This window comes from Ahaetulla prasina, chromosome 1, assembly GCF_028640845.1.
Source record: "Ahaetulla prasina isolate Xishuangbanna chromosome 1, ASM2864084v1, whole genome shotgun sequence".
Taxonomy (NCBI): Eukaryota; Metazoa; Chordata; class Lepidosauria; order Squamata; family Colubridae; genus Ahaetulla; species Ahaetulla prasina.
Window position 1 is genome coordinate 211137147 of NC_080539.1, and position 17173 is coordinate 211154319.

A 17173-nucleotide genomic window follows, 5' to 3' on the forward strand; every position below is an offset into this window, starting at 1 on the left:
GGGGGAAAGAAGAAACTTCAGTATCTTAGTATCAGCTCTGGTGGAATCTGATTTGCAACCCTCATCACATAAACAAAAAGCACAGCACAAGAAATGTCTCACACTCAAAATATTTTGCATAACCCCACAAAATCCCATATATAAGGAAGGCAACAAAGTCCCTTAATATTTTCCTTTTCTAAGAACAGAATGAAGTTCATGGAGGGCTCAAAGTTCTTTCCGCCCCCCACCCCCAATTTATTACAGTTTTAGACCAGAGAACAGAACAAATAAAAATGTAAATATACAATTAAAAATTCCAGTATAAAATAATAAATAACTAAAATCTATAATAAAATCCAGTCTGTCAATTTCTACATGGCCTAACTATACTACCATTACAATCTATAAACTGTGTGGCCTTTTGTAGGTTCAATGCTAAAAGGGAAAATCCCATACATCAGGAAGGCAACAAAGTCCCTTAACATATTCCTTTTCTAAGAATACAAATGAAGTCCATGGAGGGCTCAAAGTTAATGCTGATCATACTTGAGGCTTCTGCTTAGCTCCACAGCATGCTTGTTTCTCCCTCACTTTGTATAGTGAAACATACAAGTTAAAATTAAACCTGGTACGGCAAAATACTTAAGGCACTAAGGAACATGTCAGGAAGTACACTGCTCCCTGCAGCATCATCACCTTTCTTTCTTTCTTTCTTTCTTTCTTTCTTTCTTTCTTTGTCTGGGAAGCATACTGTCAAGGAGGTATATTAAGCTGAAGGTTCATACGCACATATTAAATAAAAAAACATTTACCTAAGTAACTTCCATACTTTATCTGATGACTCACATCCAGATATGAAATAAATATGTTTGCTGTTTTATTGTACACAAAGATGGAACCAGCCCAATAATCTGATCCTGGGGCTCCCATAATAATTAAATCCTAGAAGAAAACAAAAAGCTTAAACTTTTAATACATGGTTTGGAAGCTCTGGTAGCTATTCCATTGCTCAATACATCCAAGCAGGCCAAATGAAAAAGGCATTTTGTGAGCAATACGCTATGCAATGTATTTTTCTCATGTAAAGCATAAAAAAAGTTCAACCTCAGAGAGAAGGTGGTGAGTTTTATTACTGCTTTGCATGCATAATCCCAGATCACATCATAATTTATGTTCTCTTAATTTCAAAATAGAAATGTTAGGCATATTACAGGGCATTATATTTATTAAAAAACTTGTCATAGTCTTACTACGGTATCTTTGTAATAGCAGCCCAAGATCACACAGATTGGTTTTGATTGATACCAAACAACAATATTCCCTCTTTGCTTGGAATTAAAATGTGCCACTATGGCAACATCTGTCTCTCAGGAAGACGATGCAGCAAGCAGTCTAGAGAGGAGAACCTTTTTTCAACAGCTCATTTCACTCACCCCTTGCCAAGGAAAGAGGTGATGGTTGGGGAAAAAGAAAGAGAGAGAGAGAGAGGGAGGGATGGAAGGGGAGAAAGAGGGAGGAGGAGATCATTTTACGATTTTTCTTGCCACATTTGTTAAGTGAATCACTGTAGTTCTTAAATTAGTAACATGGTTGTTAACTGAATCTGGTTTCCCCCTTGACTTTGCTTATCAGAAGGTCGCTAAAGAAAATCACATGATTCAAGGATATTGCAACCATAATAAATATGAGTCGGTTGTCAAGCATCCGAATGTAAATCACGTGATCATGGGGATGCTGTAAGGGCATTAGTGTGAAAAATGGTCATAGGTCACCTTTTTAAATGCTGTTGTAACTTTGAATGGTCACTAAATGAATTATTATAAGCTGAAGACTACCTGCATTTTACCAAACTAAACATATTTTATTTCATGGGTAAAATAAATAGCTTCAGCAGTGAAGTAATAATCTTAACTTACGCACCTCAGTGTAAAATGTTGATATCCCAGCCTGACAAGATCCATATTTTTCTCCATATTTTCTCCAAAAATCTGGATATTCACCATGTGATTCAGAAAAAGAACATATTATGGCCAACGAACTAAAATAAATAATTCTTCACAAATATCATATGCTTTGTACAGTTGTTTTGACAAGCAAATTGATATTAGCTAAACTATTACCTGACGGCAAGGTATTATGCTTACTAATGCCAGAAGAATAAAGGTTTAAAAAGCAATTTTTTCAAAAGAAACCATCACTGTCCAGTCTCATTTCCAGAACTCTAGTTTAAATAATTTAAATAATGAAGAGACTCATTATGGAAAATATTTTCCTAATAAATATATATGCTATGTGGGTTTTTATTTGTTCATTTTCCATTTTAGACTTTACTGACTAGAATTGTTTGAACTGCTGTTTTCTTCCATTACCTTTACAATTTCAGACACAATCTGGTGGAAAGAGTATTAGAATGTTTCAGGTTGGTGAAGTTTAAAAAAAAACGTGGAAACCCTGATCAAGATATAAAGATCTCATGACAGAAAGCTGGTTCTGTTCAAGTGGATTTCTCTCTCTCTAAAACTCTTGTTTCTTTTTCCAGGCCTTGACTCTGCTTCAAAAGAAGACAACCTTGCCTTGATCCAACTAACTTCCACTTTTAGTCTAAATCAGCATGGAAAAGCTTGTTAGATAATCTAGCAAAGAGGAAACCAAAAGTATTTTTTAAAGTTATAATGGCCAATATCTCGAGAAATCCTGGAAAAATTAAGTGATCTGATGAAATTTTATTATTACTGTCATTTTTAAAAGGGCTTTTGTCCATGGATGGAACCCAACTGTATTGGGATGATACTCTTAGGGCTGAGTTCAGTCTAAGTTCAAGGAACACCAGGACCTTTTTTGCTTCATTCCTATTCCTGTCTTCCTATGTATACACCAGGCAGGAAATACTGGAAGAGACACCAATCATGCTAACTGTCTTTTAAATACAGCCTTAATATTTCCTTTTATATAAATAATTTTAATGCACATTCAGTCACACAGAGAGATGTACTAAAAAATGCCTTTGCAGGATTTCCAAACCATTTTGTTAAGTAAGATAAACATAACACTGCATTCAAAGCTGCCTCAAAATACATGAGGCTGAACATGAAGTCTTCCTGGTTGCCTCTTCTCCAAAAATGTTTACAATTTTCTATTTTCTATTACTCAACAGCAAGATCTTTTACTTACCCTTATAGCAAGGGCATATTCTTTGACTTAACAAGGTTCGAAAATTGGGAGGTATCTCGTAACAAATGCCATGTGGAAGTTTGTGCTCTGAAATATAATATACATTTTTCCATCTATGTCCACAGACCTAGATAAAAATGAGACGGGGAAATAAGTGTGATGATCGAAAAAAACAGCTTGACAAAGTATAAAACTATTTTCAGGGCCACAAAGTCAAGCCATTAATCCATCAATTGAATCCTACTATAGGATTTCAAAGAAAAATATTTCAGAAATGCAGTATTTTTGCCTGTACAGCTACAGCCCTGTTTAATTTATTATCAAACCAGAGACCTTTCCTAAATACTTAACTTACACAGGGAAATGCAAGATAATACTCACAACAATAGAGCCATTTTCTCCTGGCTGCCTTGCTAGGCTCACTCCCAACCACTGATTGTCTCTTTCTTCAGTGCAGGTTTTTCCACACCTTTCCCCTTTTGGATCACCTTTAAACAAAACAAAAATTAAGATTTGTATAGGAACCTTTGAAAGCATTCAAAGCACAGTATCATTGTAGAGTTATTCTTAAATTGCAGATAGTCTTCGAATTATGGTCCTAATTGGGATTGGAATTTCCATAGCTGAGCAAAGCAATTGTTAAATGAAATATCATGTGAACGCACTACTTGGCAATGGCAGTCCCAGCCATCCCATTTGTAGTCATTAGGCCAGGACCTCCTGCTCCTCCTGCTCTGTGTGAACTGTCTCTATTTCAATTCTCTACATACCAAGCTTCCCAACACATCTGTCCTTTTGGTTGCCCTGCATAGCAGTGCCAAAATGAAGACGCAACCAGAAAGCGGTGCCTTCCCACCGTTGCCTTCCCACTGCTCTCCCAGCTAACTTTCACTGTCTCCACCTCTCCACACCTCCACTGGGCTTGCTGCTCCAGCTGGCCTCAAGCCCCACAATGTGTGTGCGTGTGGGGAGGGGAGTGTCCCTGGGCACTAGGCTTGCCTTCACCACTGCCCCCCCCCCGCCCCCGGCTGCTGCATTATGATGGCAGAACACAGAACACTCCATGCTGTGCAGAGAGAGGGAGGAGGTAGGTGAGGAGGGGGAGTTGGAGCAGGATGCAGCAATGGTCATAAATGCTGACTGGTTGCTAAGCACCCATATGTAGATCATGCGACCACAGGGATGCTGCAATGCTTGCAAGTGCTAGGCTTTAAATCCATTTTTTCAGTGCTGTCAGAACTTTGGACAGTCACTGAACAAACTATTTCTACATTGTCTATGTGAAAAAGAAAATTATAATTAAACCAGTTAAGTTCCCGTAACTCAAAATTACACCATAATGGAGGTGCCCTAAAAAGAAAATGACATTGCTGAACTTTTTGCCATCATTATGTCCTTGTAATCTTAATTAATCTTAATCCTAAATATAATCTTTATGTACAAATCTCTCCTAAAAATCCAAAATGAACACAAATGGAATGATGAAAACAATACAATGAAACCTTAGAAAAAATGGATTTATTTTAACAATGCAATTAAAAGGTTCTTTACACTAAGAGGCTGCCTGCATCTTAGTTTATTATGCATTAGTACGTGTGCATAAATAATGTTTGAGTCAGTAAACATAATTCACCTACTAAATAGCTATAAATATAGAATCTATATAGTTAAATTTATCTCTGTGTCCATATTACAAAAAACACATGTTTGCCAGCAGGTGACCCAGCAAGAGAGAAGTGAAGAAGGCAGGGTAGATGAGTTAAAACTTTCATTGTCCTCAGAATTCTTAGTTTCACAGGAAATCCAATGCAGGGAGAAAAAAAGCACACAACCTAGGCAAAAAATCACATAAAACCTCACAACCAGAATAAAACAAAGATGACTTCTAAGGTGTCTGTTACACCCAGTTGTAAATAAGAATTTGCATTTTCAGATAACCGCATTTCCACTTGCCACATATACATGGGAGGCCACCAATTTCCTTAGTGTGATCTCAGGCTATGCGGTTATCAACTATTGCAGATGTACATTATTCTATCAAATGTTAAAATGCGCTTATCTGGTAGCTTTTGTTTTTGAGTGCATATTTCATAGCTCCTCGTATTTTCATGCTGAAAATCCATAACACCATCTCAGTTCAAAGTCTTTTTATAGTAATGTTTCTCAGCCACATTCTGTAATTCCAGCAGCATCATAATATACAGTAAATTTCATTCCAGGATTTGAAGATTACAACTGTTTATGATTATACTATGTATTATTGATTTTAGAGTAAGAGATTAATATATTTGTATCTGTATAAAATGAAGTTGGAAGTTGTTTTATTTCCTCTACACACTTTTTTGGAGTCCAAATTTTGTACTTTTTTGACTCCTTGACCCCATTTTTCTGTTTCTTTATATTTTACCTTTTCTTAAAATTTAATAAAGTTTTTTTTAAAAAAACAAAGGTTTCATTCTCAGTCCCAATAAGAACTGGGGATCCTAAGGAATGGAGAACAGGTTCCATTGACAAAACTCCCATTTTATCAACTTATAAGTGCATATAACAGAAGTAGATGTGTCCCCACTCATTGCGTCGGCAGATAACCGCCCAGCCGCCCTGTTTCGGGTGACTCGTTCCCTCCTTCATCAGGGGGAGCGGGATGACCCGTTGCAGGGACGTGCTGAGGAGTTTAACGGTTATCTATACGATAAAATCGTTCAGCTTCGGGACGGTTTGGACCAAAATTGCAGTGGCCCAGGGGAGGCGTCCAAGGGTGGTCTTGGTGATATTTTATGGGATGAGTTTGACCCTGTGGCTCCCGAGGACATGGACAGGTTGTTGGGTAGGTTGAATGCCACCACATGTTTACTGGACCCGTGCCCCTCCTGGCTGGTGCTGGCCACCCAGGAGGTGACACGAGGCTGGCTCCAGGCAATTACGAGCGCTTCCTTGGTGGAGGGAGTCTTCCCGCCCGCCTTGAAAGAGCCAGCGGTGAGACCCCTCCTCAAGAAGCCTTCCTTGGACCCAGCTGTTTTAGGTAATTATCGTCCGGTCTCCAACCCGCCCGGCGAAGGTTGTAGAAATATGGTGGCATATCAGTTTCCTTACACCTGGATGAAACTGTCTATCTAGACCCGTTCCAGTCCGGTTTCCGGCCCGGTTACAGCACGGAGACGGCTTTGGTCGCGTTGGTGGATGATCTCTGGAGGGCCAGGGATAGGGGGTGTTCCTCTGCCCTGGTCCTATTAGACCTCTCAGCGGCTTTTGATACCATCGACCATGGTATCCTGCTGCGCCGGTTGGAGGGATTGGGAGTGGGAGGCACCGTTTATCGGTGGTTCTCCTCCTATCTCTCCGATCGGTCGCAGACGGTGTTGACGGGGGGGCAGAGGTCGGCTCCGAGGCGCCTCATTTGTGGGGTGCCGCAGGGGTCGATTCTCTCGCCCCTTTTGTTCAACATCTATATGAAGCCGCTGGGTGAGATCATCAGTGGCTTCGGTGTGAGGTACCAGCTGTACGCTGATGACACCCAGCTGTACTTTTCCACACCGGGCCACCCCAATGAAGCTATTGAAGTGCTGTCCCGGTGTCTGGAAGCCGTACGGGTCTGGATGGGGAGAAACAGGCTCAAGCTCAATCCTCCAAGACAGAGTGGCTGTGGATGCGGCATCCCGGTACAGTCAGCTGCAACCGCGGCTGACTGTTGGGGGCGAGTCATTGGCCCCGACGGAGAGGGTGCGTACCTTGGGCGCCCTCCTGGATGAGCGGCTGTCCTTTGAAGATCATTTGGCGGCCGTCCCCAGGAGAGCTTTTTACCAGGTTCGCCTGGTACGCCAGTTGCGCCCCTTTCTGGACCGGGATGCCCTATGCACGGTCACTCACGCCTCGTGACGTCTCGCCTGGATTACTGCAATGCTCTCTACATGGGGCTCCCTTGAAGGGCATCCGGAGACTGCAGTTAGTCCAGAATGCGGCTGCTGGTGATAGAAGGAGCCCTCGTGGCTCCCGGTGACACCTCTCCTGCGCAGACTGCACTGGCTACCTGTGGCCTTCCGGGTGCGCTTCAAGGTGTTGGTGACCACCTTTAAAGCGCTCCATGGCATAGGGCCGGGCTACTTACGGCACCGCCTTCTGCTACCGACTACCTCTCACCGTCCCGTGCGCTCTCACAGAGGGACTCCTCAGGGTGCCGTCAGCTAGGCAGTGCCGTCTGGCGACGCCCAGGGGAAGGGCCTTCTCTGTGGGGGCTCCCGCCCTCTGGAACGAGCTCCCCCCAGGACTTCGCCAACTCTCGGACCTTAGAACCTTCCGTCGTGAGCTTAAAACACACTTATTTAGGTGCGCAGGACTGGACTAGGTTTTTTAGATTTTTAAATTTTTGAAATTTTAAATTTTATATTGATTTTAATTGGTTTTGGTAATCAGGCTGGTTAGAATAAGTTTTTTATTTGTGTTTTAATCTGTATTTATATGTCCTTTTTATATGCCTGTTAACCGCCCTGAGTCCCTCGGGAGATAGGGCGGTATACAAATGTGATCAATAAATAAATAAATAAATAAATAAAATACTGGTTAGACTGCATATTACTTCAAACCATCTGATCCAACCTGCTTAGCCTGATTCCATCAATGGCTGTATTTGGGATCAGAAGTATGATTTTGCTGGATTTTAAGCTTAGCCCCTTGTTTGGACTATTTAGCTGTTTATATAACTGTCTCTCCCATAAGCTTCCTAAAACAACACACTAAATGTAAAAAGTAAAATACAGCATACCGTAAAGCATAGCTCATTTTCAAAATAAATATTCTAGAAACATGTATGGTCTAACAAGGGACAAGTACTTAGTATTAAAACAAAAATGTTATTCTTTGTAAACCCCTGGGATTGCATTTCCTAAATTAGGTAAAATGTTTATTTTGAAATACAAAACCATTTTAAAAGCAATTAATTTTTTTTTTTTTACTCCAACGTATTTCCAGTTTGCCCAATACGCAAAATTTTCATTTGAGAGTTAATTATTTTAAAACAAAACTATATGTAACTATGTCAAAGGTTCTTCCTTTTTACAACTTGCACTGAAGAGTGAAAAACGGAAAAAACAGACACAAGTTTATGACCAAGCATATAATGTTGTAAATGAAAATGAACAAAAATGCTTAAGAAAACCAAAAACAGCCTCATGTGGATTAACTCTTAGAGGATAAACTTTTGAGAACTTCAAGACCATTTTCAAGAACCTGGAGAAGTCAATCACATATCTACTCGGTCTTCTCTTCTCATGGCTAAACTACCCCAATTCTTTTAGCCTCTCCTAAGATTTATTCAGTTCCTTCATTATCATTACTTTTGTCTAAATCACTTCCAGTTTCTTTGAATCCTTCTTAAAGTGTTGTACTCAGAACTGGATATAATAGTTGAGGTGAGTCTAAACAATGCAGAATGTGGCAGACATATAAACTTCTATGATGTGGCAATTAAACTTTTGCTGATACGGCCTAAAATTGCATTTTTTGGTATTAACATTAGAATTACTGATGCATACTCAGTGCCCAATTACTATATTCTAAGATCTTCCTGACAAACAGTATTATTAAACCAGATAGGCATCATCCAATATTTAGTTCTGTTTTCTAGCAGAATATTTTTGCTTTTATGCAAAATTTAATTCTGTTGATTGCTATAACCTAATCTAAACCAATATAAACAAGGGTGGGCTGCTACGGGTTCGCACGGGTTCGGGAAAACCCGTAGCTAACATTATGGCCAGTTTGGAGAACCTCCAAATCCCACCCTGGCTGGCCCCGCCCACCCCCCCTCCCAGGAATCTCCACGCAGCCCATTTTCGATGTGAGGTAAGTGCAGGGCCTGCACAGAGGCTCGGAGAGGGAGAAAAATGGGCCTCCCGGAAGCTCTAGAGGGCCTCTGGAGCCTAGGGGAGGCAGCTAAAGGAAAGCCTCCGGAGCCTGCAGAAGGTGAAAATAGGGCACCTGCCATGATGCAGGAGGCCATCTAGGCCACGCCACCCAGCAACCCGGCAGAGAACCCATTGCTGAAATTTTTGAAGCCCACCCCTGATATAAACCTAATTCCTACTAATTTCTCCTATTGGTATCTTATGATTTATAACTTGTTTGTATCTTATGATTTATAATCTATGACATACTACTTTGTTGTTTGTATGTACGCTGACAGCTTATGCACCAGAGACAAATTCCTTGTGTGTCCAATCACACTTGGCTAATAAAGAATATTCCTATCAACATTGAATTTTTTTAGATTTTACTCCGACCTATTTTTTTCCATTTACAACTGACTGAAGTTGAACATACCAATACACCTTTTTCCTCCTATTTCCCTTATAACCACCACTCTGTGAGGTGAATTGGACTAAGAAAGAGTGACTGGCCTAAAGTTACTCATCCCATTTTTCATCCTAGCATAGAATTAGAACTCATAGTCTCCAGATTTCTGGGCCAATACCTTAATCACAACACCATCTGGCTCTCTTTTTAATTCTAATTTCTGCCTTCTGGAGTAATAAATATCCCATCCAATTATGCATCATTGCAAATTTGGTATTTTTCCACCTCTTCAAGTTTCTGAAAGAAATATTAATAAGTACAAGACCCAGGACTGAAACGTATGGCAGCCCCTCAAAACCACACTGCAGTGAAAAGCATTCTATGAGCATATTTCAGTATAACTATCCTTCTTCTGCTTAGGATATTCAGTCACAGAAAAACAATCACTCTTCACATCAGATCATAACCGTCTCCCTCATTCTACCTCAAGGGTCCCCAACCCCCAGCACTGGTACGCTGCATGGCAGAAACCGGGTCGCACAAACAAAGCCCCTCCATGGGATGCACATGAAAACACACTCCCTCCGGTCTGCAGAAAAACTCTCTCCACAGAACCAGTGCCCAAAAAGTCGGGGGCCACTGTTCTACCTCATCTACCAAATGGGACTGCAATTCATTGGAAAGGCACATGCTATAGTCATAGCAGGTCGAAATCTAATCATGGCATTTTCTAGTATGGCTAATATTGCTCTGTCCGATACTTGCGGAGAGATTTCACCAGGTTTTTTTTTTATTTGCATTTATATCCCGCCCTTCTCCGAAGACTCAGGGCGGCTTACACTATGTCAAGCAATAGTCTTCATCCATTTGTATATTATATACAAAGTCAACTTATTGCCACCAACAATCTGGGTCCTCATTTTACCTACCTTATAAAGGATGGAAGGCTGAGTCAACCTTGGGCCTGGTGGGGCTTGAACCTGCAGTAATTGCAAGCAGCTGCTGTTAATAACAGACTGTCTTACCAGTCTGAACCACAGAGGTCCGGTGACTCAATTTAAACCTTCTGGTGTTCCAGGTCTTATTTTATTTTTATTTATTAAATTTATATGATGCCCATCTCTCAGCCAAGGAACTCTGGGTGGCTTAACATACCATAAATAACAGAATAAAACAATTACAGGATTAAAACATTAAAATATCAGACAACAGATATTAGAACATTAAAATTTTTTGCCACCTTCCATAAATTATTATGAACATGAGAAAGGGTGAGTTTTAGTAGAGGAGAGACTCTTATTTGTAAAGAATGAAGCAATGGGAAGCTGAGTTTATATACTAGTTCCAATTGCTCCCCTAAAAGAAACACAAATAGCATCGTACAAGTTCTAATCTGCCTTAAAACTAATTTCATTTCTTCATGTTTCTTAGTTTTTAACAGTGGTCCTAAGAAAGTTTATGACAAATCTATCAAATCAAAGGCAACAAATCTCCCTTGCAGTTAATTTGCTTGCTTCTGTAAGCTACCATCCATACTGTACGTATTTTGACTTACTTCACTTTGCTGAGCTGAATATCACAATAACTTTTTGTGCAACTGGTTTAGAAATGACTCTATCCTCCATTTCTGAGTAATTGCTTCTGTACTTAACAGACAATCCCAATTCCACTCTTGAGTACAAATTCAAAGCAGTCAATTTATTTAATTCAGTTAAAAACTGTAAGATTTATCTATAAAATAGAGAGTAATAAATGATAAACCTTACCGGTTGTGGTGATTCATTCTGAAAGTACTTTTCAAATGCCGTGACCTGTCTGATGACATACCAATCTGAAAGTGCATCTTTGCTGAAAGTGCAAAGTGCATATCTTTCTTCGATGTGAAAATCAATTTATTCAAAGCTGTATTTTTAGTTCCAGGCTGATAGACTTGGAAGTTTAGTTTAGGGTTTAGTTATGCTGCCCCTGGATGCAAGACTTCAAGGTTTAAATGAATTTATTGGCTGCCAATGAGAGATAATTGTTTTCAAATTAAGAAAACCAATGAAGGTCTATTTTGTCAGTATTTTGGTGGTTTTAATGGAATTGTTACTATCCAAAGTTAAATGATAATTCTTCATGAAACTCTTGGCTTTATTATACTGTATATACCTTCCACGGACTGTTTGAACATAGTTTGCTAGGGCAGGGGTCTCTAACCTTGGTCCCTTTAAGACTTGTGGACTTCAACTCCCAGAGTTCTGAAGTCCACAAGTCTTAAAGGGACCAAGGTTGGAGACCCCTGTGTTAGGGAAAGGAAGCTGTAACTAAACAAACAATAATACATCTCTTCTTTCCTATAATCAACAGACAACTTATTTTATTATATTACATTATATTATACGTAGGGACATGGTGGCTCAGTGGCTAAGACAATGAGCTTGCCAATCGAAAGGTCAGCAGTTCAGCGGTTTGAATCTCTACTGCCACGTAATGGGGTGAGCTCCCATTACTTGTCCCAGCTTCTGCCAACCTAGCAGTTCAAAAGCATGTAAAAAATGCAAGTAGGAAAATAAGGACCACCTTTGGTGGGAAGGTAACAGTGTTCCATGCATCTTTGGTGTTTAGTCATGCCGTCCACATGACCACGGAGATGTCTTCAGACACCACTGGCTCTTCGGCTTTGAAACGGAGATGAGTACCGACCCCTAGAGTCGGGAATGACTAGCACATATGTGTGAGGGGAACCTTTACCTATATTATACAATATAGTGTATATTATACTGTAACATACACTTACAATCACAAGACTTATAACATATTCTCCCAAAATCATACATACTACATTGCAATCAGGGGTGGGTTTCACATATTCTTACCATTGGTTTACCCCGCACATGCGCCTTCTGCGCATGTGTCCAGCCTGACATGAATCATCTTGTCACCTTAATCAACTTTTGTAGTACAAAAATTTGCAAATAATAAAACCAAGTGATTTATTCAGCAAATAAATCATGGTTCTGCATGATTTATGAATCAATTATTGAGTGATATTAAGATATTTTCTAAGGTAGTAAAATAATGCAACAACTTTCTTTGGCCCAATTCCTTCACACATACTGTAAATAGTGCCATTTGAAATTGCAGCTATGAAGTAATGAGCACAGATTTGTGATCCAGTCCACAGGAATCCTTAAGATTTAAAGAAAAGAGTTGATCTTTCACCTAGTCTTCAATGCATCAACACAGAGATTTTACTGTGTTCCCAAAAAGCCTACAGGGAATATATAGCACTCACTATGACCCTTTTCCTTGAATGGTTGTATTTTACATAAAGCTATACATTATGGCAGACAGATGCTCAGTGCTGAGAGCATTCCTTTGCCAATTTATTATGAGGTCTTCTAGTTACAGCATCTACTCATTGAGTAAAATACATTTCAGTAACTGAAATTAAAATCAATGTCCACTTAGCCTAATTTTAAAATTCTAGAGATTATTCTCTTTTTGTTTACTGGCTAAAATTAAAACTTAACTTTGTCTCTGAAATTAATACACTCTTATTTCTGTAAATCTTTAATAGTTCTCATAACCATAAGCAGTAAGCTTCTGAATAAATATTCCACAAACTTTGTCTGTCAGAAGAAATTGAGACTACACGAGAGAACAGTTTTAGCTTCAAGAACGTGTCAACAGCTAAGTGGTTTTAATCTGCAAATTGCCTTGAATCTTAATTATGTTGGAAGTCAACATCTTGTATGCTTTAACTATATTCTTAAAGTGTATGAATACACTTCAAAGAGGTGCAAGCCATTAAAGAGCTACGTAGATATGCAAAAATTATTTGCCGTTTATAGGCCTCTAATGCCATATCAATTTATGAAGCTTTTATTTTGTTTGTGAATATTAATATACCCAAATAGTCCACTAGGAGCCAAAAAAATTATTGCTTTCTGATTTCAGTGCGTTTTTAAAATAAGCATTTGGTAAAAGAAACCGAACTATACTTTTGAAAAAATACACAATTTGGAATGCAAATTTTCCAAATTTAATTTGTAACTAACAAAACATGCTGCTTTGGATGTCTTGTTGAAGAAACTATATTTAAGTATTATATATTTATTTATTTATATTATATAAATATATATTATATTTCAGTAAATATTAATATATATGTTAATGAAATAAAAAAAACCTCCAAGGTTGAAGCATCAGAGAGCACATGTTTACACATTTACCACAGAAAGCACTACCTATAAGGCTAATAAATCTTTGTTTTCTTCCAGAAAAATCAACTTTTATATCCTGACTTTAATCTTTTATCATTTCATGTTATGAAAGCCATGACAAGAGTGGCATCAGGAAATTACTAAAAGACAATGTAGATTTGGTATATAAATGTTATAAATAATGAACTAAGGTGATGCAGAACGTTCTTGTAAAGCATTTACCTAATATATTTGATCAACTGATTGTGGTTGAAAGCATTTCAAAGAACTTCCATTTTCAGGTTAGCAGCACTGACCACCAGTTCAAGAGAGGATTCTACATTGATATGGCTAATAATCAAAATCCCCAAGGACAGAGGAGAGTTTTTATCCTTACAGTGAAAACACAGGAGGAAGACAGGCAGAATCTTACACCGAATTGCTTATATATAGGTTCTGTTTTCTGGAAGCAAAGTTACGTGCTTGAATACTTGTATTAGCAACAATTTTTCCTAATAAAGCTTATTAAATCTGAGCTAGAGACGTGTCTTTCTTTCCTCTTCTTCTCCAGGCCTGATTGTTGCTTAGGTGGTTGACAACCAACAAGGCGAGATCAAATTTTCAGTTCCACTCACCCACTTGGAGAATCTCACAATCTCTTTTAGGATTATTTCCAATTTGGCATCTGAATATTGCTCCTGGATTCACAACAGAGCTATTACTGGGCCAGCTGGCTTTAGGGGCTCCGGCTATAAGCCTGAAGGAAGAAAGAAAGAGATTTAAAACTCACACACACAGAGTCCAGACTTGAGTAACCAAGCATTCATTCAGTGACTAGGACTCACAGAGATACCAAGAAAGAAACAGAAATGAATGCTTCCACTTATAAAACTGGAAGACTCCCCCGCTCTGCATTAATAGCTAGCTTGTGGTAAGTATGGAAGGGACAGCACATGTGGAAGAACACAAGCCATAACCCAAATTTGAGGTGAGGAAGTAACTAACTGTCTTCCAGCTGGTAACCTCTAGATTATGGTGACCTTATTTTCTTGGAACAATTAATGGCCAAATCTGAAAAAAGGGGAAAATCTGAAAGAGGTTCATAAGGATAAAACATTTTTGTTTATAACTTTGCTTTGCAAAAAAAAATCCAAGGACAAAAAGCAAGAAAACCTTTACAAAAATCCAAGGACAAAAAGTAAGAAAATCTTTACAAAAAGGTTTGAACACAAATATCTAAAAGTGTACATTATCTTATATATGATTGACAAAATAAATAAAAATAAATAAATTTATTTTAAAAAGTTAATTCAGCTCTCAGATTTTTCACAGCAACGTGCATTTTGTATATATCACATAAAACATAACTCCTGTATGATAGGGCAAAAGCCAGTTTTTGAAACATCCAAAGACATCCAAAGGACAGTTTGTCTTCGAACAATTAAAAAAACAGTATTGTCCCCGTGTTCCAAATATCTCCAGAGCTCACTAAGAATTGCAATTCCAAGTCATCCAAAGGCACACCAGGGGGTTTTGGGAAGGCTGCGATGCCAACGCTCTCCACCAAACTTTGCTGGAAACAAAACAAAACAAAAAACCCCAAAACTTTCCCGGGTCTGAAGACAGCGCCCACTTTTGACTAGCCTGACTCAGAACAGGAGGTCTCGCCTCCTGCTTTGAAACCTCCGTTGAATAAAACCGTAACCCTCCAAGGCAAGGCAGACTCCCAAGAGATGCGCTTGGGGTGGGGTGGGGGGGCTGAATGGCGGGGGGACAGAGGGGAGGGGGACCAAAATCCTCCGTCCCCCCGGGACAAGCGAGCAGCCTCGAGGGAAAAGCCCCCGCACCCACCCCTCCTCCTTTACTCACCACCGGCTGGTGCCAAAGCTGTGCAGCAGCACCGAATAGCCGAACCACGTCCCATTGAGCCCTTCGAAGACCAGGGGGCTCCGTGTATCTAGATTGTAAGGGCGGCAAGCCGTCGGGCAACAGCTTAGCAAGAACAGCAGCTGGGTGGAGGAAAATCCCATCTTCGGCTTGTCCCAGGCAGCCCGCATCACTAACTTGGGGTTCTTGGAGGGAGGGAGGGAAGGGGCGGGTGGAGTGAGGTGGGGTCGAACTATATAAGCAGAAAGCAAAACAAAAAAAGTTGGTCGCCTCCCGCTGCTTCGCTTCGTTAAGACTGGACGAGACGGAGCCCCGGCGACAGGGACTGGGGGTGTTGGGGGGGGGACGAGAGACACTCCCTCCGCTGTTACCGCCGCTACTCAAACGCCAAGTCGGGATGGCTTCTCATGACTTATTATTGCTGACGCTGCGCTTTGGCCGCCCTCGTCCTCGCCCTCCTCCACCACTACCACCACCACTCCCCGCCCCCCGCGGCCGCTTTCGAGCCGCGGGGTGGGCTTTGCGGCCGACTCCCGACGAGTTTCCGGGGGCGCTTCGCAAACCCTTTTTCAACACAGCACCAAGTTAACTCCCGGAGGGCGGGAGTCCGAGCTCTCGGGGGTTGGGGGTGAGGGGCCCGCCGCAGCTGCTCTCAATTTGGAGCTGATGCTTGCCTGACTCTGCGGATGTCAACCAGGCGGGAGTGGGGGGGTTTGCGAGAGTTATGTGTGTATGAAAACTTACTTGGGTTGCCCCGGAGAATGACCTGGCGGCGCTGGGCGGGAAAAGTCTGCGGTCTTGGGAACTGGCGGCAAATTAAACTGAAGGGAAAATCTTCTCCAGAAGTACCTGGAGGCAATTCTACACGTGGCATCCTCCTCTCTCTCTCTCTCTCTCTGTGTGTATCCACCCCACTATTTACGCCGCAGGTAGACTGAAACTCCACCCGGGGAAAGGTCCTTCATCCCACGGATTTCCCGAAACTTTCACGTGCCAAGCAGAGGCCACGAAATCGGCTAGGGGGTTCCAAATTCTCTCGGGCGACGTTAAGTTCCAAAGTCGTGAGTCACCGTCTGCGAAGAAATTATTTCTCCCTTATTATCCCAAAGGCGTCCGGCCGGCCGGCCGAATTTAAACCCTCAGCTAAAGAGGTTGGAGGACCCAGAAGTCTGGTTGTTGGTAACATGTTCTCTTGGCTGTTTCTAATCGAGATTGTTGCGCCCCCCCCCCTTCTACCCCATTGAGGATTTGGGGAAATGGTGTAAAAAATAAAATGGAGTTAAGTGCTTGTAAAATAAAACTCAGGCGGAACCAACCGGGTATTTTTTGAGATGAATGAGAACAATCCTTATGAATAAAAATCTTTCCATGGTAGATTTTTACTGTCCCCTTAACTTAACGAAAGCCATCCAGGACAGGGCAGAATTGTTAATCGCTTTGAAATGAAGTGACATAAAATTCTCAGTACATATACCTCCATAAACACTCCCAAAGGTTGCCAGACTGACTAATTTGGTGTGTGACTCCAACCTTTATTCAACAATGTGGCTTGGCATACGTGAAGAAGTACAGCATTTAACAGGCTGCCAGCTCATACTGTTATCCAAGCATTGCTAATGTGGTATAAAAAGCAATTAGATTAGGATTAGAATGTCTAT

At 40.6% G+C, this 17173-nt stretch overlaps 1 protein-coding gene across 1 annotated transcript in view; it reads right to left on the minus strand.

Moving 5' to 3' along the window:
- Positions 1–16144, minus strand: part of ITGA4 (integrin subunit alpha 4) — a 54323-nt gene extending 38179 nt beyond the window's left edge. The window contains exons 1-6 of the mRNA XM_058189404.1: positions 15498–16144; positions 14264–14385; positions 3535–3641; positions 3154–3280; positions 1903–1970; positions 795–924 (exon numbers count right to left, since the gene is read on the minus strand). Of these exons, the coding sequence (XP_058045387.1) occupies positions 795–924; positions 1903–1970; positions 3154–3280; positions 3535–3641; positions 14264–14385; positions 15498–15685 (742 nt within the window). The 5' untranslated portion in view covers positions 15686–16144. The remainder of the gene's footprint in view (positions 1–794; positions 925–1902; positions 1971–3153; positions 3281–3534; positions 3642–14263; positions 14386–15497) is intronic.
- Between the last annotated feature and the right edge of the window lie 1029 nt (positions 16145–17173).